A 22724-nucleotide genomic window follows, 5' to 3' on the forward strand; every position below is an offset into this window, starting at 1 on the left:
CACCTGTGGAAGAGAAACAGAGTTACTGTTCTAGGCTGAAAACCCTTTGTCAGAAATGGGTAAGAGAGAAAGTTGTTCGCCCAGAAAAGAACTCATGTTTCTCTCTTCCCCAGTTTTGTGAACATCCTATCCATCCCTTCCTATTCTTGATGTAATTTGAAATTAACTTATTTTCTTACTTTCCTAATTGCAATAAAAGGCTTATAGCCTGAAAATTTATCCACCTCTGCTACTAGGTGTACCAGCATTTGCTGTTTATATTTCTCATTACTTGCACTTTCTCCCAAAAGACTACTCACCCACCCCACCAAGAACCTCCTGCGCCACCTATGTCTCTGAACGTGCATAGCTCTCTTCAGCCATCTCACCACCTACAGAACTGGGATGGAAGCAAGTCACGTCAACCCACTGGGACTGTCAAAGCAACTACTAGGGATACCTGCACTCAGTGGCCACTTTATTAGGCACCTCCTGTATGCTCGTGGTTTTGTGTTGCTGTAGCCCGTTCACTTCAAGGTTCAATGTTCTGTGCAGTCAGCGATGCTCTTCTGCAAACCACAGATGTAACGTGTGGTTATTTGAGTTACTGTAGCCTTCCTGTAAGCTGGGGACTTCCGGTAAGATGGCGATTGCTTAGCTGCTCCGAACTTTTGTTCCGTTACTGTCGCTACCTTTGCACGAAATGTCTCCATTTTATAAATCCTTCCTGTAAGCTTGAATCAGTCTGGCCATTCTCTTTTGACCTCTTATTGACAGGGGGTTTTCGCCCACAGAACTGCTGCTCACTGGATGTTTTTTGTTTCTCGTGCCATTTTCTGTAAACTCTAGAGACTGCTGTGCATGAAAATCCGAGGAGATCAGCAGTTTCTGAGATACTCAAGCCAACCAGTCTGGCACCAACAATTATTCCATTTTCAATATTGCTTAGATGACATTTCTTCTCCATTCTGATGTTTAGTATGAACAAATGAACCACTTGACCATGTCTGCAGGTTATTATGCATTGAATTGCCGCCAATCAAGTAGATGGGCAAAACTGGATTTCAACTTATTTTAACCAGAAAAGAAACAAAACATTTATTATTTAAATGCTGTAAAGCCAGGAGGAGTGAAGTCCATACACAATTCACTAATATGAAGCAATCAGATATAAAAGAAAATCAAAAAATAATTAATGGAAGAACATTAGACCTCATAATGAGATGGCAAGAATGTCATGGGAAAGGAATTTTATTCCAGTGTTACGAACCCCGTAACTGGGTCACTTACCAGCAAAGGTAGAGAGGTCCGTTGAAGTCTGATGGTACTATTTTTAACAGTATTTATTGGTAAAAATACTCAAAAATAATATCAATGCAAACATACAGATAATATACGTTGTCAAAACTAAATCTAAAAGTGCGGGTATAATAATAATCAATAAGAAATAGCTCTATCGTTGTCTAGGGGATAATGTATTGTCCGATGGAAATATAAAAGTCACTCAGTTCATGCAGGCTTCAGCCTTTGGTTGGAGTCAAGAGAGAGTTTTTAGAAACTTGCCAGCTTTTCCTTTTTATGATGTCGATCCTTCGAAATTTCGTTGGTGGCCTCTTCTTTAGCTAAGCCGTTCTTCCATGGTAAGGCCCCAATCCCAGGCAACGGGAAAGGACGCACGTGAGCCCTCCACCGGCTGTCGCTATTAAACGCTGTCACGGGATTTCTAGCGTTTCTCCTGGTGCGTCTAAAGGGGTTGTTCCCCAGACCCTCTTTTATCCTTACTCACGGGGTCTCAGATGTCATTCAGGTTGGGATGATGCTATCCCTCAACCAGCCCACTCAGGTCACCCCCTGAGGGCTTCAATGAATAGTCCAGTACTCAATACACAATTCCGTCTCCAAGAGACAATGGCCGTTTTCCGTGGCTTTGTCTTGCTGAGGGGCCAGGACATTCCAAAACCTTGCGGATTCTCTCTCATTTCCTGGGTCCCAGACCCGAATTAATAGCGATCTTGCGATTCTCAAGAAGGAAGGGGCTACTTTGTACCCTTTGGCCCCTCAGAGTTGTGGCACATTCGTAACACCAGCTGCACAAAGCTCTGTTATACCATAATTGGAGTATTATACAGAGTTCTCTGCACTATACCTTAGAAAGGATTTAGTGGCTATAAAGAGATTATGGTGCCTATTTATCAGAAATTTTATAGGATTGCATTATAACAAAATACTTACGTGGAACAGTATATCTTTAGCTGAAATTTCTCAGACTTGGAGAATTTTTAGAATAAGATCATCGTTAAAGTTCAAAGTACATTATTATCAAACTATATATACATTATTCAGCCTTGAGGTTTGTTTCTGTACAGGAGGCACAAAACAAAGAAACTCAAATGAGCCCATAAAGAGAGACAGTCAAACACCCAATGTGTAGAGAGAGAGAGAAACAATACAAGTAAGCAAATAGCATTCAGAACAAAAGTGAGTCCATAGACACGAAGCCCAAAGCAGCTGGAGAAGGCCACAGCCTCTGCTTCAGTTCCGTGCAGAGCTGAGTAAATGTCAAGGAGCAGCAAGCAGAGTGAACCCAACCCTTGCATCTTGTCCCAGTACCCTGCCTTTTCAATCTATTTGGCCCGGCATGTAAATCAGTCAAACATCGGGTTGTTTCTCACACTAGGACCCGGGCCCTGTCCCATTGATACCTGTACGCTCTGCGTTTGAACCCACCACCACATTTCAGCCTGTACCCAACCTTTCCAAATCAGCCTGGTGCTTAGATCAATCAAATCTCACTATTTGTTTAGGTGGACAGGCCTTGAATCTGCCTCTCCTCTGTTTCGCTCATCCTGAATTTGCCTCAAATATACCTTGAACTTGCCCTGACTTTGCCTCGAACAAGCTTCAACCTCACCTCAACTTAGCCTTGCACCCGCACACTTTGACCTTCCACTCAGCCTGGCCTCCACTCGCCTCTCCATTGTTTGCAGTGATCTTGGAGTAAAATCATCGTTCTCAGCCAATGAAACACAAGAATAGTTATTACTGGCTTTGAAGTGCCATCTAATTTTCCAGATGAGCAAGTATTGTCTCTTCTAAACCTATATGTCAAGTCAAGTCAAGTCACTTTTATTGTCATTTCGACCATAACTGCTGGTACAGTACACAGTAAAAATGAGACGTTTTTCAGGACCATAGTGTTACATGACACAGTACAAAAACTAGACTGAACTACGTAAAAAAACAACACAGAGAAAGCTACACCAGACTACAGGCCTACACAGGACTGCGTAAAGTGCATAAAAACAGTGCAGGCATTACAATAAATAATAAACAGGACAATAGGGCAAGGTGTCAGTCCAGGCTCTGGGTATTGAGGAGTCTGATAGCTTGGGGGAAGAAACTGTTCCATAGTCTGGTCGTGAGAGCCCGAATGCTTCGGAGCCTTTTCCCAGACAGCAGGAGGGAGAAGAGATTGTATGAGGGGTGCATGGGGTCCTTCATAATGCTGTTTCCTTTGCGGATGCAGCGTGTAATGTAAATGTCCGTGATGGAGGGAAGACAGACCCCGATGATCTCAGCTGACCTCACTGTCCGCTGCAGGGTCTTGCGATCTGAGATTGTGCAATTTCCGAACCAGGTAGTGATGCAGCTGCTCAGGATGCTCTCAATACAACCCCTGTAGAATGTGATGAGAATGGGGGGTGGGAGATGGACTTTCCTCAGCCTTCACAGAAAGTAGAGACGCTGCTGGGCTTTCTTTGCTATGGAACTGGTGTTGAGGGACCAGGTGAGATTCTACGCCAGGTGAACACCAAGAAATTTGATGCTCTTAACGATCTCTACCAAGGAGCCGTCGATGTTCAGCGGGGAGTGGTCGCTCCGTGCCCTCCTGAAGTCAACAACCATCTCTTTTGTTTTGTTCACATTAAGAGACAAGTTGTTGGCTCTGCACCAGTCCGTTAGCCACTGCACCTCCTCTCTGTAACCTGATTCGTCGTTCTTGCTGATGAGACCCACCACGGTAGTGTCATCGGCGAACTTGATGATATGGTTTGAGCTGTGTGTTGCAGCACAGTCATGGGTCAGCAGAGTGAACAGCAGTGGACTGAGCACACAACCCTAGGGAGCCCCCGTGCTCAGTGTGATGGTGTTGGAGATGCTGCTCCCGATCCGGACTGACTGAGGTCTCCCAGCCAGGAAGTCTAGGATCCAGTTGCAGAGGGAGGTATTCAGGCCCAGTAGGCTCAGCTTTCCAATCAGTTTCTGAGGGATGATTGTGTTGAATGCTGAACTGAAGTCTATTAGCAGCATCCGAACGTATCTGTCTTTTTTGTCCTGGTGGGTTAGGGCCAGGTGGAGGGTGATGGCAATGGCGTCATCTGTTGAGCAGTTGGGATGGTACGCAAACTGCAGGGGGTCCAGTGAGGGGGGCAGCAGGGTCTTGATATGCCTCATGATGAGCCTCTCGAAACACTTCATGATGATGGATGTGAGTACAACAGGATGGTAGTCATTTAGGCAGGACACTGAAGACTTCTTCAGCACAGGGACAATGGTGGCAGCCTTGAAGCACGTTGGAATGGTGGCGCTGCTCAGGGAGATGTTGAAGATGTCAGTAAGAACATCTGCTAGCTGGTCTGCACATCCTCTGAGCACTCTACCAGGGATGTTGTCTGGTCCAGCAGCCTTCCGTGGGTTGACCCTGCACAGGGTTCTTCACACATCGGCCATGATGAGACACAGCAACTGGTCATTTGTAGGAGGGATGGACTTCCTCGCCGCCATGTCATTTTCTGCCTGAAACCTAGCGTAGAAGTTATTCAATGCATCTGGGAGAGAGGCATCACCTACACAGTCAGGTGATGTTGTCTTGTAATTGGTGATGTCCTGGATGCCCTTCCACATGTGCTGTGTGTCGCCGCTGTCCTGGAAGTGGCTGTGGATTAGTTGGGCGTGTGCACGCTTTGCCCCTCTGATAGCTCAGGACAGTTTGGCCCTTACTGTTGTTAGGGCTGCCTTGTCGCCTGCTCTGAAGGCAGAGTCGTGGGTCCTCAGCAGCGCACGCACCTCCACGGTCATCCATGGCTTCTGGTTAGTGCATGTAGTGATGGTCTTGGACAGAGTAACATCATCAATGCACTTGCTGATGTAGCTGGTCACTGATGCTGTGTACTCCTCTAAATTGGTAGAGTTGCCATTGGTTGCAGCCTCCCTGAACATGTGCCAGTCTATCTATTCAATATTTGCAAAGTTTAAAAAGCAAAAAAAAAGCACCAGACCAGATCTTTTCATTTTCATTTATTGATTACAGATTTATGTAGAAACAGTGATTCAGTTTTATGGCTTCTGAGTCTCTCGCCATTTTTTCAATATTGATTAATTGAGATTTTCCTAACATTTAATACCAAGTGCTCCTGCAGTAGCTAATTTGCACACAGTATAGTCTTATTATGATAACTGCCGTGGGAGGGCTGTAAACTTGGGTTGAGAGCTGTTTTGCACAAACAGCTTTTTAGCTTGTAATTCTGCTCACAATGCAAACATATAATTTTAATTAGTCTCTGCAAATGTATATAACCCTTTGACTCAATAAAGACTTGAACAGGTTCATTCGGTAAATTTTTATACTTAACCTGGACAATTGGAATGTGCAGCATTATAGTAAATGTAAAACAGGGCGAATAGAGTTACTTAATAAGATGCATTTCAGAAACATTCTGCATTTTCCTTCTGGTCTCCTTAGTTTGATGTGTGAATTTCAAATTGAAGTAAGATTCAAATTGTGAGTGGCAAATCAAACCTAGTGTACAAACGTTTGTACTATATAACATATGTAAGCAAGACCAAGGAGCTGATTATTGACTTCAGGAGGTGGAATCCAGATGTCCATAAGCCAGTCTTCATCGGCAGATCAGAGGTGGAGAGGGTCAGCAAATTTAAATTTCTCAGTGCTATCATTTCAGAGGACCTGCCTTGAGCCCAGCACATAAGTATAATCATGAAGGAAGCAAGGCAATGCCTCTATTTCCATAGAAGTTTGCAAAGTTTTGGCAGGACATCTAAAACTTTGGCAAAGCTCTATAGATGTGTGGTGGAGAGTATATTGACTGGTTGCATCATGGTCTGGTATGGAAATAACAATGCTCTTGAATGGAAAAGCCTACAAAAAGTATTGGACACAGCCCAGTCCGTTATGGGTAAAGCCCTCCCCACCACTGAGCTCATATACATGGAGCACTGTTGCAGGAAAGCAGCATCCATCATCAGGGACCCTCATCTTCTGGGCCATGTTCTCCTTTTGCTGCTGCCATCAGGAAGAGGGCACAGGGGCCTCAGGAATGGTTATTACCCCTCAACCATCAGGCCTTTGAACTAGTGGGGATAACTTTAATCAACTTTACTTGCTCCATCACTGAACTGTTTCCACAACCTATGGACTCACTTTCAAGGACTCTTCATCTCATGTCCTTGATATTTATTGTTTATCTGTCTATCTACATATTTACTTATCTATCTATTTATAACTTATTTGTTATTGGTAGCTCTATTTTCTCTTTTGTATTTGCACTGTTTGTTGTCTTTTGCACATTGGTTGCTTGTCTGCCTTGTTGGATGTGGTCTTTCATTGATTCTGTTATGGTTCTTGGATGCACTGAGTGCTTCTGCAAGAAAATGAATCTCAGGGTTGTATATGGTGACATATGATAATCCAAATTTTAGAAGAAACACATAATTGAGTTTTTTGTATCATAGTGTTATGGTTTCCAAAAATGACTGTTTCAATTTTGTCTCATATATGTATAAAAATTGAAAATCTGGGTTATTGTTCTTTCAGTAAGCTTACTTTGTAATCCCTTTGCAGAATCTGATCATTTTTGGACATGTTTCATATGAGTTTCAACTGGAGCAATTCTAATTTTGTTATTCTCATCTGAGAAATAGATATTGAATCTGATGGGCACAATTGCTTGCAGTCATTTCATTGAAAAGTACCTATTTAGTCTGCAGTTGATGTCGAGAATTGGTGTATGGAAGACAATGTCACCGTCAAATGTACAGCCCATTTCTTTCCTCCAGGCTTTCCAACTCTTGACCGTACTCTTCGTGGTGTCTATTTTCCAACCACTTTCAATATGTGGCTAATTACCCAGAATGTTTTACCTAGATGTTTTAATAAGCATCTAAGATTTTAAATAAGTACTGCATGGCCATTCACTTGTCATGACATTACTTGCTTTGATCTGGTTCTGATCCCATGTACAGATCCCAAAAGTTATCCCCGTTTAACTTGGTGCATTCTCGAAACACCAACAAACACATCATGCCTGTAAGTACTAGGTCTTTACCAATTCTGATACACTACATTAAAATACTAAGGTAGACCTTCCATGCAAGTAAGATCCGTAAATAGCGAACTTCTTCTAACAGGAGCTAAAGACCCTGAACTGTTACATTACCTGTTTATAGACCGCCTCTCATGTGCCTATATTGGGTTCCATTCATTTCCATCTATTCTCTGAACCTTGGCAAAGTTTGCCAACACATTAAACGTCTCCTGATTCACCCCTAAAGTTCTTAGCCTTTTCTTCCGCGTCTGCCTCTACGTTTTATTTGAATTGTAACTGTTCAAATCTGCCCTATTAGCCATGTTACTGTATGTGTCAAAAGCTGTACCTCAACACATTTAACGTCATGTTCTCTCCTGAGAACATCCCTGGATTTGTGTAAGTAAAGTAGAAAAGATGAGCTGAGAGCGAAGGATGTGAAAAGGATTCCGGCCACTATCTCCATCTTTGTCGCCGTTGTGCGATATTGTGGATCGCTACCCTGTCAAGAAGGAAGTTGGTCACCTGGGCTTGTGTCGGCACTGTTTCACCAATCAATCGGAGAAGATAAACATCTCAGATTTTAACACTGCAGCTGACCTTTGTCATAGTAGACCCAAGATATTTTATTAAATTCCCCGGATAATTAGGGCTAACGCAAATGCACTGTCATTTAAGACTTTTTTTTTGGGGGGGGGGGGGGACTATCACGTGATTTGTTTAATTAGTCGCACGGAAAAGCTTTTCACTCCGCTAATGCATTGCCGTTGGAGTACACTCTGCAACCCCAGACCAATATCATCAAAAAAGCCTTTCTTCAGTCCGCCTTATTCTCAAACACACAAACTCTGATGCTGAGTGACGCTGAACGCCAGTATTTTATTCACGTGCCAACGTATATACCGCAGAACAGGCTGTCAGCCCTTAAATAAACTCACTAGTTTCAAGTGATGATATTCTATATTAACTCCAGCCTAGTTTCGCCTGCAAAATCCGTTACCAAATTCCAATGAAAATCCATATTCCTTCTGCAGTGTGATTACCTCTCCTCTCTGCGAGTATCGCAGACCCATTTATAGGACTACGCGCAGATACCTCGGAGTTGGGAGACCAATCTGAACACCAAATACGGGCTGACCCTTCTCCAAATGCTGCTCAGTGTCCGCAGAATGCAATGTTAAATGCGAGAATCAAAAACGGCAACGAAATGAACTTCCAAAATATAGAAGCATAGAACCCCCCCCCCCCCCCCCAGCACAATACAGGCCCTTCGGCCCATAATGCTGTGCCGAACACGTACTTAGAAATTACCTAAGGTTACCCGTACTGCGCAGTTAATTCGAATTCGTACATAAATGTTTCTAATACGGTGGTGATTGGTGAGCTCAGAATATCTTACAAGCTTTTTTTTTGAAGTTCCAAGATGCTTATCGGATAAAACAACTGAAGGCTTGCTATCGTATGGGGCAAATGAAGGCTTGCTATCATAGCTCCATGTATTGCGTGTGAAATGGCAATAAGTTTACACAGTGTATAACTCCCGGGCAAGAAAGTGAATAAAACAGCAACACTCCTGGTTTGACCACTCTGGATGAGAACGAATCCCGAGAAGGGTCACTTCTTTTCTTAATCTCAGCGATCCAAAAGTCCTGTGTATTATTTTATCACAAGCAGAAGAGCTTAAACATGGTACACCAACTATTGCATCAAAGTAGACCCCCTCACCCATTCACTCTTAGGTATTTTACTAATTGTTTAAGTTCAAAGCAGTAATTGTAAAATATTATTGGTCGTGAAATATCCAGTTGAATTCAAACTAGACCCTGCAACAAGTTAAGTTTGAAGTACAGGGTCACGACTTTGCAATGATTAGGCGTGATCTTTTTCCAAAGGTGTCCTTTAAATGTCCCCAATGTACTCTGATGTCTTCTTTAGACAACCATGTCCTCTTTTCTGAACTGTGACCCAGGAAATTTATTGAGTAGCACCAATGCGAGCTCTTGCCGCCCCCCACGCAGTTGTTCTTTCTCCTATTTCCCTCTCGCGATATATGGAGGCGCTTAAATTAGGTGTGAAAGAGTAGATGCGCCCATTTGGTCCGCCGCAAATATCCTGGGAGACTGGTGATATCAGCGGGCGCGCACATCCCCTTGTGTTTCTCCGCCAGATTGGTCTTCGCCACGCGTAAAGATGAGTGACTACGCGATCAGCTTCATCAAAGACTTTCTGGCCGGTGGGATTGCCGCTGCCATTTCCAAAACTGCAGTAGCGCCCATCGAACGGGTGAAGTTACTGTTACAGGTAAGTGACGAGTGGGGACGGGGTCAAGCCTAAACAACGACGGAGCTGCCGCGTCGAGGCTTATTCAAAGCCGGTTGAAATGAGTTGCCCTGCGAGTACTGCCGTGAAACGAGGATAATTGAAACTCAAAGGAGCTTGCAAAAGTACCGGCTGGCGCAAAGTAAAGAACCCTCACAGGCTAAATGCGCTATAAAAAGAAACCAGCGTGTGTCTCATTGACACACTGCATGACCTTCCAGTGTCTCCTTATAGAATCAAGCGCTCGCTGAAGCCCAGTTAGGTTATTGAAAGCAACGTTTAGAGTAGCTTGTTCGTTGAAGACAATTAATTGTAGAACTTCTGGGCAGTAGTTGAACTTGTTGGATTCTGCTTGGAGTTTTAACTTAGTTTGGCAGTAATTATTCGATTGGTCACAAGTAATACTAGCACCGGAGATTCTCCGGGATTCAATTAAATTCGGAAAGCAAATCTCACCTTGATATTGTTTTAAAAGTATATGGTGCATTGTCCTGACCAAGGGTCTGGGCCCGAAACGTCGACTGTACTTCTCCCTATAGATGCTGCCTGGCCTGCTGCGTTCCACCAGCATTTTGTGTGTGTTGCTTGAATGTCCAGCATCTGCAGATTTCCTGGTGTTTGCGGTGCATTGCAAAGTTTCGCACTATTATAAAGTCACACCATTTGTATTGGATCGGAACTAAACACATTTGCTTTAATATCGTTTAAATCTGGGTGAGTAAACGGGGAATGAGAAATGGTGCAATATTTGATCATTCAAAAGAAATCACTTCCTCGGCTACACTGCGGGTGGAGCAGAACCATGAATGATTGGTGGCTGAAACCCGCCCCCTACTCAGATTCCTGCGAATGCCGTCACCCCAATGAACGTCAAAAGTTGTGAACAGAACTCAGTTCATCACGAAAGCAGCCACCCTTCGTGGACCGTGTCTACACTTCTCGCTGCCCCAGTAAAGCAGTCAACAAAATCAAAGATTTTGATTTTGATAGTATAAAAAATATATAGTCAAAGACTCCCTCCCACACCGGACATTCTCTCTTCTCCACCACGCACCAGGGAGATGATACAAAAACCCGAAAAGACCTACCACCAGGCTCAAGGACAGCTTCGATCCCGCTGTCATTAGACTATTGAATGTTTCTCCACTACAATAAAATGGACTCTTATCGTCACAATCTACCTCACTGTGACCTTCCACGCAACTGTTTACCTCACTACACTTTCTCGGTACAGTACTGTAAAGTTATTCTGCATTCTATTATTGTAGTAGCTCAATGCACCGTCATAATGAACTGATCTGTACGGACGGCATGCAAAGCAAGTTTTTCACAGTCTCTCGGCATATGTAACAGTAACAAACCAATCTACCTACCTAAAGTAGCATTGGTGATCATAAAGATATCACAACTCTTGATTGTTGATGAGTGTAGAAGCTGAGGTAAATTCGGTACACCAAAGACAATTGAAACCCCACCGCTTCAGTCAGATTGGGCCTCTGTTTTCGAAGACCATATCTCCGTTTTAGTGTATGGTTTCAATTGATACCCCTGCAGAAGGACTCGGGTTGAATTAAAGGATGTTGCTTCATGAATGGAATTAACCATTATAATTTGTAAATTAGTTTTGCCCGAATCAACATTTCAGTTCCTTAGTTGCATTTTATGAAAGGTGGTCCAGCGCAAGTATCGTTGGCCGATTTAGACTGTATCAAAGATCTTTTGTATAACAAATCTAGGAAAGCATCTCAACGCAATTCAAATAGACGATTGGCAGAGGAAATTTGATAGCGAGCTTGAGCGAAATATTATTGCATCCATTGTTTCCCATACTTTGCATCAATTGTACCTGGAGCTGATCTCCAGTCCTCCTTTCTTCTTGATCAGCATCCTCCGGAGTCTAGACCCATCCCAGTTGAAGGGAGCCCTACTTGTCCCTTCGTCTCAGCTTAGGCTGCGGGGGCTGAACATTTCTTCAGACACTTGAGCTCAAAGGTGCTGGCAGATTCTGAGGCAGCGCTACACGTCAGAGAAGTTGAGAGGTTCTAAGATGCCATCCGGGATTGGGGGAAGTGTTCCCCGGGTTTCAGTGACTTTTCGTAAAGATCATACCTGTCCATTATAACATTATTGTGTGCTGTGGGTAAACTAACCATTGCATTTTGTATATTACACTTTAACCCATCGCCCGGAGCCAGTAATCCCTCACCCAATACTTTCAGTTATGTGGAATCAGCTATCCGTAATTATCCCTTTAGAGGTAATATAGGCAGTGCAGACTTTTCTCGCATGTTTCATACCCAAGCAGACAGACTGGAAAACTCTTCCTGTCGACACCTGGGTGCCGTGTTCTTTGAATTAGCATGCGAGAGAACTTGCTGAAAAACATTCCAAGCAGAGTTTGGCAGCATGTCTCTACAACTTCAGTGCAGTTTATCGGTACTGTGGAAGCAAACATTTAATGGGAAAAGTTAGGATACTTCCAATTTTATTCAATCCATGAGATAATCCCTGATGTCAACTTCGTTTCCTAAATCCCACACGGGGGAGCCTAAATCTGGACTGCTCGGTAGCAGAAAAAGAGGTTGAATGAATATCCGTCTTGGAAAGCAATGACACCTTTAAATGGCGATTAGCTTCCATTTGACCTCAGGGTCGAAATTTAATTAGTGGAGGTTATCAATTGAAAAGAAGGTGTTGCGAATATGATACTCCTACCAAACAGCTGGAAGTGGGCTGGTGGAGAATCGTGCGCAAATTGCAGGCTCGATATTGTGGGGTAAGGCTAAACCTGCCCTTAAGAAAGTTTTTAATATCATGCAACGAGTATAATTTAGATTCCTTTGGAGTTGTTTCATCCCACTTTAAGCAGTCTCACTGAAATACTGGAAATTAAATGATTTGTTTTGGATAGATTGACTAAAGTTACTGGCGGATATAGATCAGATTGGAAGTTGTGTGGAGTGTTAGATGAAATCCAATGTCGTCAAGGGCAAGTTGATACATTTTGGGGAGTCAAATAGGGATATGATATCTGTAATATATGATGTATTATACACTGATGAACAGATCTGCGAACTGTCGGTACTGCAAGTAGCTACACAGTAGGCGAGAGAACTCGCTAAAAAGACCTATGTTATGTTTGCTTCAGGGGCCCGGGCATAGAATATACGAGTTGGGGTGTTACGTTGCATCTCTGCATAATACCGTTTACGTCACATTTGGACTATTGTGTGCAGTTATAGAGTTATGGAGTCATAGAACGCTACGGCACAGAAACACTCCTCGGCGCGAAAATATTATTCTGGCGAGTCCCATCGACCCGCACCTGGACCATAGCCCTCTATGCCCCATCCAATTCATGAATTTCTGGGGAAGTTTGACAGAAGTATAAACGATTATGAAAACCATGAATATAAAACTACCCCCCCCCCCCCCCATGGTAGAGGTATCAAAAGCAAGAAGGCATTGGTTTAAGGTGAGAGGGTGGAGTTATTGGGGGGGGGGGGGGGTAGTGGTGCAATCAGATACAGTTACGACTTTTAAGAGATATTTTGATAGACGTGCAAAAAGGTCGGCACCCACTGTGGGCTGAAAGGACTATTACCGAGCTGTGCCGTTCTCTGTCACCATTACCACTGCTCACGATAGCTTGGAATGCCAAAATTGATTCCGCTTTCCCCACATTTTATTGCACTTGAGAATGATTTCATTGGGTATTAAGTGCGCGAGAAGACCCCCGGTAGGTGAAGTCTTGTATAAATACAGGGATGCTTTCGTTCCATTCTCCCGGCATCCAGTCTGGTGGATCGGTCTCATATTTTGACATGGGTTCCTGGTTCCTAGAATTATTTTCCATTATAAATTAATGTACGGATGAATTTGTAATTATATTTAATATATTAAAAACATCACAGACAGCAAATTTCAATTGGGGGTTATGTAACAATGATTTATTGTTCTTTCTAAACACTTCCAGGTCCAACATGCCAGTAAGCAGATCACATCAGAAACACAATACAAGGGGATCATGGACTGCGTTGTGCGCATTCCCAAAGAGCAGGGATTTTTATCTTTCTGGCGTGGAAACCTGGCCAATGTGATCAGGTATTTCCCAACTCAGGCCCTTAACTTCGCCTTCAAGGACAAGTATAAGCAAATCTTCCTTGGGGGCGTCGATAAGAAGACGCAGTTCTGGCGTTACTTCGCCGGGAATTTGGCATCGGGTGGAGCGGCTGGAGCAACCTCCCTGTGTTTCGTTTACCCGCTAGACTTCGCCCGAACGCGGCTGGCAGCTGATGTGGGCAAAGCCCTGAACGAGAGAGAGTTCACCGGCCTGGCCAGCTGCATCACGAAAATCTTTAAATCAGACGGCATTAGAGGCCTGTACCAGGGATTTAACGTCTCTGTCCAAGGCATCATCATATACCGAGCTGCCTACTTTGGAGTCTATGATACCGCAAAAGGTAAGAGCGTTTGGGATTGGAGTCAATGAGTTCGGAAGATAGAAAAATACACCCTGTTAATGCCAACTGATTCTTGTTTACAACATGTATCTGATAAATTACCTTTACTAAAGCCGAATAAAATCCTTCAAAACCACGCCAAATTAAGTTGCATAACTTCTAGATAGCTTTTAGTTTTTAAGTGGTCATACGTTTTAAAAATCGTAAGACGTAGGAGCATAATTAGGCCATTTGGCCCATCGACTCTGTTCCTCCATTCCATCATGGCTGACCGATTATCACTTTCAACCCCATTTGTCTGCCTTCTCCCCGTAAACTTTGACGCTCTTACTACCTTCGCTTAAATATACCCGATGACTTTGCCCCCACTGCCGTTCGTTGCAAGTGAATTCCCTCTGACTATTCCCTCATCCTTGTTCTAAAGGAACGCCCTTGTATTCTGAGACTGTACCCTCTAGTTCAAGACATTTCCACTATAGGAAACATCTTTAATGTCGAAATGATTCAGACAGACATAAGTCTTCTTATTAATAAAATCTTGTCAGGTTTCACGAGTTTTATCTCCAGAAATAATATACCAAGTTTACTAATGATCAAGTGTACCAAAGGATGACATACGCCCACGTCAAAAGAGGGAATTCCTGGTGCATTCACTTGAAAATAAATTTGTTGAGGGTTGTCGAGGAAGATGTTTGTCTTACGTGTGGACTAATAGATTCCTGGAAGATGATCTATGCCTTTTTAAAATATGACACTGATTTATTGCCGTCTGCTTTCCATGACCAGGCACGTTAACTGCAAAGAACTTTTTTTTGGAAGCGTATTGTAACCTATTCATGTATTTAATTCTATTGTCATGAAGCGTGCATTTTCAGAGCTTTGTGATGGAGAGTAAGAGGTCACGGGTTAGATTGCACTTTGGATGAAAAATAAATGATCAGATCTGGAGGAATTAAATGGTTAAACAAAATGGAATCTTGCCAACTAAGGAGCTGCGACCAGCTGCCCTCATGATGTGAGTTTCCCAGAGGTTACCATCATTGTACAACTGAATAGCAACTTCGTGCTGGAGGGGAGAGCAATAAAGAAGCTAAAGCTTTGCCCTTCTTCCCGCCACTTGTCTGTGTCCGTCAAACACGATTTCCCCCCTCCCCCTGCACCGTAACAGCTGAAAGGCCTTTATATAAACGTGTGTGTAGTAGGCAGTCTATGAACCTTAAATAATCTGGCCAATTAACAATGATACATTTGTTTGTAATCATCAGGTATGTTGCCAGATCCCAAGAACGTGCATATTCTGATTAGCTGGATGATTGCACAAAGTGTCACAGCAGTGGCGGGACTGGTGTCCTATCCATTTGACACGGTCCGTCGGCGGATGATGATGCAGTCAGGTCGGAAAAAAGGTACGTGTGAATCAGAATTACCTCAATGATAATCATTTGAAAAACAGTTACTGTAAATTGAGCTAAGCATTTTTTCTTACACCAAAAACAATTGAATGTCTCTGATGTGGCAGCAGTCAGAATGCTGTAGAAATACTGCTGCTCTGGCAGGTCCAATCTTTATTTTGAGACCAGGAAGCGAATTCACCTGCAAAGAACCCGGAGCCAAAGGGCTTTCTCTTCCATGTTGTCATTACAGCAGAAACTTCAGTAACACACAAAATGCTGAAGAACTCAGCAGGTCACATAGCTTCTATAGAGCAAAATGAACAGTCGATGTTTCAGGCCAAGACCCTTCATCCAAGTTCAAAGTAAATTTATTATCAAAGTAGATATATGTCACCATATACTGTATTGCCCTGAGATTCATTTTATTAAGGGCATTCACAGTTTAATACAAAGAAACACAATAGAATCAATGAAAAACTGCACACAAAGATGGACAAACAACCAATGTGCAAAAAGCAACAAATTGTGCAAATGCAAAAAAGAAAAGAAAACAAAACAATAATTAAAAATAGGTAAATAATGTTGAGAATATGAGTTGTAGAGTCTTTGAAATAGAGTCCACAATGGAATCAGTTCAGTTTTGGGGTGAGAATTTATCCTGTGGTTTAGGAGCCTGATGGTTGAGGGATAATAACAGTTCCATTTCTCACCAGGAACTTCAGTCATGAACCTCATACAAGTGACAATAAACCCTTGCACAACTTTGATACCTACCATCACATTCATGAATTAGAAACAGCCTTTGATGCAAATGTACAGTACCAGGTCTATTTTCAATTGTTGCATTGTTTTAAAATGTACTTGACTCTTCTGTCCTTTCTTTTGCCCTTATCATGCAAGCCCTTTTTTTATTTGACTGCAGTCTAATGTTTATCCTCATGGTCAGGAGTAGAGCTACCACTTAAAAGAATGTGGTTGCAAGCATCTAATCAAGTCACAAGAAATCAAAATTAAAGATGTTTTTTCTTTCTCATGGACAATAATTATTCTTCAGTTACCCTGACGAAGTATCTTGGTTACCATCAAAGTCATGGCATTCTGCTGTATAGAATTGGTTATTGCTGTTGCTACTCTTCATTTAGAGTGACTTCACTTCAAAGTCGATAATGGGAACACATTCGGAAAGATGATTAACTACAGTTCTAAAGATTTTCTTGATATACCTGGTCCCAACACAGCAAGAACAAGTGCAGGCTAAATGATTTTTCTTTATTCTTTTACCCCTAATGTTTTGTGGTTTCTCTCAGCAAAGTTGCTGCTCTTAGCTGAAGACCTAAAACCTCAAGAGTTATGTCTCATTTAGCACATCTTTCAAGCAATACAAAAAGCATATTGCTTTAAAAAAAATATTGCTTCACTTTGAAATGAATTTGAAGCATTCCAGAGGTAAAAATCTACTAACTTTCATCTTAGCTTCCTGTACGTTAACATAATTAAGTGAATTTACACAAAACACTATTTTCTTCTCACATGCAATATAACCATGTATATTTACAATCACACATAACAAAATAAAGATTTAGCAAAGGGTGTAAGTCACCTTTGATAAATTTATAAAATAAGTTTTATAAAAATAGTGGAATCAATTAACATCTCTATATAAACTGAAACACCATACACAACTAGATTATTTCTTGAAAAATGACCATTGGATTTAGCCTTCATCTTGCATTTAAGGTGTATTGGACAGATGAATATGCAGGGAATGGAGGTATTGTGGCGACCCACTTTCTGCGCAGGCGAATCGGCTCACAAATAGCCAGCGCGCGGGGAGAGACTTTGGTAATGCACCTCTGATGTCATTTCAGCCCGGAGAGGGCGGGCGCTAGGGATTAAATGCCAGCACTGCGGAGTTTGAATAAACTAGTCTCGAAACGGCTTACCGACTGCGTGTCGTCTCTAGCTCTGTATGTAGTACATCGCTACATTGGTGACCCCGACGGTCCAAACGGGATTTGGACCAAAGAAGACTGACTCTTGATCTGTTCACGCAGTTTCGCTAAAACTGCCGACTTTCTGGACGCTGCGACCACGCGTGTGGTTTAGCCAAGCAGAAGCCCAGTTCCAGATTCGGCAGATACCTTCTGATTCCACGCATTACTATCACGTGGTGAGTGCCCTTGACCAGGAGACAGCCGCCCAGGTTGAGGATTTCATACAGTCGCCGCCGGAAGAAGGCAAATATGAAGCATTCAAGGCGCTGCTCATTGGGACCTTTGGCCTCTCACGGCGTGAGGAGTGCCCGCCTGCTTCACCTGGACGGTTTGGGAGACAGGCTGCCATCAGCATTGATGAACGAGATGCTGGCCCTGGCTGACGGACAGAAGCCCTGCCTCATGTTTGAGCAAGCGTTCCTAGAGCAACTGCCTGAGGACATACATCTGCTGCTGGCTGACCCAGATTTCAGCGATCCCCGGAAGGTGGCGGCCAGGGCAGACGTGCTGTGGAAAGCCAAGAGTGAGAGCGTGGCGTCCGTCGGTCAGATTACCAGGCCACGCGCCCAACAGTGGACCAGACCAGGCCTGGCAGGGGGGTGCACACAACACAGAGGCAGGAGTGAGGAGGACAGTGAACAGTGGTGATTCTACCACCAGCGGTGGGGCACAGAAGCCCGCCATTGTTGCCTGCCCTGCAAGGGCCAGGGCCAGCTGCCGCTAATGACTATGGCGGCTGGCCACTAGGACAGCCTCTTGCCCCCAACGCGGTATGACACCCGCAACAGGAAGCCAGGACCCACCCTGAGGGCCACAAACGGCAGCACAGTGCAGCTGCAGTTCGGCGCCAGCCGGTTCACGTGGGACTTCACACTGGCCGCGGTGGCCCAACCACTCCTGGGGGCGGACTTCTTGAGAGCTCACAGCCTGCTGGTCGACTTGCAAGGGAAATAATGGTACATGCTGAGACTTTCCAGACGTTCTCCCTGGGTGAAGCCAAGTTGCCGGCCCCACACCTGGACTCCATCACGCTGTTGGACAGTGAATTCACCAGAATCCTGGTGGACTTTCCATCGATTCTGGCACCACAGTTCACGGCAGCCATGCCCAGACACGAGGTACAGCACCACATCTTGACCCAGGGACCACCCCTCCATGCCTGCGCACAAAGGCTCCCCCCGGAAAAGCTCCACCTGGCGAAGGAGGAATTCAAGAGGATGGAGGAATTGGGGATCATACGGAGGTCCGACAGCCCATGGGCCTCCCCCCTGCACATGGTGCCCAAAGCAGCCGGGGGTTGGAGACCATGCGGCGACTACCGCAGACTGAACAAGGCTATAACTCCAGACCGCTACCCTGTGCTGCACATACAGGACTTTGCAGCAAACCTGCACGGGGCAAGAATCTTTTCCAAAGTAGACCTCGTCCGGGGATACCATCAAATCCTGGTGCACCCTGAAGACATCCCCAAAACGGCACTCATCACCCCGTTTGGCCTGTTCGAGTTCCTCCGAATGCTGTTTGGCCTGCAGAATGCCGCACAGACGTTCCAGCGGCTAATGGATGCGGTGGGACGTGACCTGGACTTTGCGTTCATCTATTTGGACGACATCCTTATAACCAGCAGTAGTCGCCAGGAGCATCTGTCCCACCTCCGCCAGCTCTACTCCTGCCTGAGTGATTTCGGCCTCCCGATCAACCCGGCCAAATGCCAGTTCGGTCTCGATACCATCGACTTCCTGGGCTACAGGATTACCAAAGACAGGGCAACACCTCTGCCCGCCAAGGTAGACACGATCCGCCACTTTGCCCGGCCCAACACGGTCAAAGGCCTGCAGGAGTTCGTTGGTATGGTGAATTTCTACCACCGTTTCCTCCCCTCAGCAGCCCATATCATGCGCCCTTTGTACACCTTGATGTCGGGTAAAGGTGAGGACATTACTTGGGATGAGGAGGCTGCGGCCGCTTTAGTTAAAGCCAAGGAAGCCTTGGCAGATGCCACGATGCTGGTGCACCCCAGAACGGATGTTCCAACTGCCCTCACGGTGGACGCATCCGACACAGCAGTCGGTGGGGTGCTGGAGCAACTCATCGAGGGGTGCTGGCAAACCCTGGCGTTCTTCAGCAAGCACCTACAACCACCCAAACTCAAGTACAGTGCTTTAGACCGGGAGCTGTTGGCACTGTATCTGGCAATCCAGCATTTCAGGTACTTCTTAGAAGGCAGGCCATTCACCGCGTTCACGGACCACAAATCGTTGACCATTCGCATTTACGAAGGTGTCTGATCCCTGGTCGGCTCGCCAGCAGCGACATCTGTCTTACATTTCCGAGTACACGACAGACATCCAGCATGTCTCGGGAAAGGACGACGTCGTGGCAGACGCACTCTCAGACCAGCTGTCCAGGCCCTGTCCCTGGGGGTGGACTATGCAGCACTGGCGGAGGCGCAGCAGGCAGACGACGAGATGCCCAGCTACAGGACCGCAGTCTCGGGTTTGCAGCTGCAGGACTTTCTCGTAGGCCCAGGTGAGAGGACCCTCCTGTGCGATGTGGCTACCGGCCAACCTCGCCCCCATCGTCCTGGCAGCCTGGACGCGGCAAGTTTTCGACTCCATACACGGTTTGGCGCACCCATCTATCAGGACAACCGTCTGGCTGGTCTCCAGCAAGTTTGCGTGGCACGGACTTCGCAAGCAGGTCAGTGAATGGGCCAGAACGTGCGCGCAGTGCCAAACAGCCAAGGTGCAGCGGCACACTAAAGCCCCGTTGCAGCAGTTCAAACCCACCCACTGGAGGTTCGACCATATTCATGTGGATATCGTGGGCCCCCTACCAGCGTCCCGAGGACAGCGGTACCTCCTAACTATGGTAGACCGGTTCACGAGGTGGCCAGAGGCGGTCCCGCTCACCGACACATCTGCCGATTCCCATGCCCGAGCACTGATTACAACCTGGGTAGCACGTTTCGGGGTACCGGCCCACAGAGACCCCCAGTTCACCTCCAGCCTGTGGTTGGCTGTGGCCGGCCTGTTGGGAACGCAGCTACACTACAGTACTGCCTACCACCCACAGTCGAACGGACTAGTGGAGTGTTTCCACCGTCACTTGAAGTCGGCTCTCATGGCCCGCCTGAGAGGACCTAACTGGGTGGACGAGCTTCCCTGGGTCCTGCTTGGAATTCGCACAGCGCCCAAAGAGGATCTGCACACCTTGTCGGCCGACTTGGTGTACGGCGCACCCCTGGCCATCCCAGGTGAGTTCATACCAGCCCCAAGGGGGCGAGGAAGAACCCACAGCAGTCCTGGACAGACTACGCGAAAGGCTCGGCAACCTGGCCCCTGTACCGACTTCACAGCACGGACGGACCCCGACTCATGTACCCAAAGACCTGCAGAACTGTAAGTTTGTGTTTGTACGAAGGGGTGGACACCGGGCACCACTACAGCGGCCATATGAGGGGCCGTTCGAGGTGATCAACAACAATGGGTCCACGTACGTTCTGGACATTGGGGGGAAAGAGGTGGTTTTCACGGTGGACCGACTTAAACCAGCCCACGTGGACTTGGCGAAGCCGGTCGAGGTTCAGGCACCGCAGCGCAGAGGCAGACCTCCCAAACAGAGGCTGATCCAGACTGTGGACATTGGGGGGTGTATCGCCGGTTCTGGGGGGGGGGGGTTATGTGGCGACCCACTTTCTGCCCAGGCGAACCAGCTCACAAAAGGCCAGCGCGCGCGGGGAGAGACTTTGGTAATGCACCTCTGACATCATTTCCGCCCGGAGAGGGCGGGCGCTAGGGATTAAATGCCAGCGCCACGAAGTTTGAATAAGCTAGTCTCAAAACGGCTTACCGACTGCGTGTCACCTCTAGCTCTCAGGATATGGATAAGAGGAGGACAATTTGGCTTCAAATCAAAAATTACAAAATCTTAAGGAGGCCATTCAACAGTGCTAATTATAAGCATTCCAATTACATAATTATTACATTTTAGAATTAGTTATAAATCATACTAAATATTCTTATACTTGGATCTTTAAGTTAAAAGTTTATACTTATTCCCTCAATTATTGTGAATTCTTATAAAGTATTATGACCATATAGGTATAAATTTTACTTGGGTATCATCGATAAAGCTCTGTATGCACTCAGTTTAGCAGATTGGTTTCTTCAGAGAAAACAAATAGAATATTATGTATAATACGTATTCTAACATTGCTATTGTGATGTCTTAACAGCTGACATTATGTATTCGGGCACAATCGATTGCTGGAGAAAGATTTCAAAAGATGAAGGACCGAGAGCTTTCTTCAAAGGTGCCTGGTCAAATGTATTGAGAGGAATGGGTGGTGCGTTTGTTCTGGTACTGTATGATGAAATCAAAAAGTATGTCTAAGATCCAGTGGCTTCTACCAACCCATTTCTTCATCATTTTAAATTATTCAACATTAAACAAAAACTGTACTATATTGTAGTAGATAATGGTTTAACAATAATGAGCGTACCTTTAAGAAATCAGATGTCAGAATAAAAAGTTGCAGGTTGGGGACTCATTGAATGTGAAAGGGCTTAGAACATTATTAAAATTTATAGTCAAACCTTTCAGTTTGTCATCTATGTATTGAAATCCATGGCCTAATCCCCATGCCAACTCTATGTTTTATTTAGGAACTTACCATTTATTTTTCCCTGGCTGGTGACTTATTTCTGTATTTGTAGTAGAGGGATAGTTATATTCTAATTTCAATTGTTATGCCCATTGTTTAGCATTGATCCTAACTGAAACAAATGTTATTTATGGTCCTAATTAAATCAAAAGTATTTATTAAGATTGCTTCATGTATACAATTTTCAATAAAACTTTTGGTCTTGAATTGAGCTAATGCTTATATTAACTTCTTGATCATGCACTGCGGCAGAGACAAAGCAACTTGAAATGAAATTCAAGTTGTAGCAATAGAGTCTCTGTGGACCACAGCATAATTGTCAGTAAGGACATTACATTTTCATAGCAGTGATTTGCTTTTTTTTACATTTAAGTCAAACTTTTATATTCCATTTTTAACAATAGCTAGGGATTAACATAAAGTGCTTATGCTTAGAATAGGAACAAGAATGCAAGAGGACCTTTATCACAAATACATTAGAAATCAAGTTAGGAAGCATTATTTTATTTTACTGAGCCTTGATTAGAACCTTAGTTAGACTACATATGGTATATGGTGTTCAGCAGAAGTAAGTTTTAGGCAGT

The 22724-nt window shown here is 44.7% G+C and overlaps 2 protein-coding genes across 4 annotated transcripts in view; one reads left to right on the forward strand and one right to left on the reverse strand.

Annotated features, from left to right (window-relative positions):
- The window catches only part of LOC140728965 (EF-hand calcium-binding domain-containing protein 6), an 83540-nt gene extending 71828 nt beyond the window's left edge, over positions 1 to 11712 (reverse strand). The window contains exon 1 of one of the 3 annotated variants that reach the window (XM_073048137.1): positions 10997 to 11712. Coding sequence is in view for 2 of the 3 variants with exons in the window: in XM_073048134.1 (XP_072904235.1) it covers positions 11470 to 11510 (41 nt within the window). In the remaining variant the exon portion in view is untranslated. The remainder of the gene's footprint in view (positions 1 to 10996) is intronic. The other 2 variants (XM_073048138.1, XM_073048134.1) reach the window with 2 other exon arrangements.
- On the forward strand, positions 9380 to 22351 carry LOC140728966 (ADP/ATP translocase 1). Its single transcript, XM_073048139.1, has 4 exons — positions 9380 to 9605; positions 13600 to 14086; positions 15352 to 15492; positions 21712 to 22351. Exons 1-4 carry the CDS (start codon positions 9495 to 9497, stop codon positions 21867 to 21869), a joined length of 897 nt encoding a protein of 298 aa, XP_072904240.1. The 5' UTR covers positions 9380 to 9494; the 3' UTR covers positions 21870 to 22351.
- The last annotated feature ends 373 nt before the right edge of the window (positions 22352 to 22724 follow it).

The sequence above is a fragment of the Hemitrygon akajei genome, chromosome 6 (genome assembly GCF_048418815.1).
Source record: "Hemitrygon akajei chromosome 6, sHemAka1.3, whole genome shotgun sequence".
NCBI lineage: Eukaryota > Metazoa > Chordata > Chondrichthyes > Myliobatiformes > Dasyatidae > Hemitrygon > Hemitrygon akajei.

Excerpts from the sequence above, each read along its gene's own strand:
- LOC140728966 (XM_073048139.1), top strand. The coding sequence starts at position 9,495 with ATGAGTGACTACGCGATCAGCTTCATCAAAGACTTTCTGGCCGGTGGG. Across the intron at positions 9,606-13,599 it reads GGGTGAAGTTACTGTTACAG|GTCCAACATGCCAGTAAGCA; the intron begins GTAAGTGACGAG and ends AAACACTTCCAG. Across the intron at positions 15,493-21,711 it reads GCAGTCAGGTCGGAAAAAAG|CTGACATTATGTATTCGGGC; the intron begins GTACGTGTGAAT and ends ATGTCTTAACAG.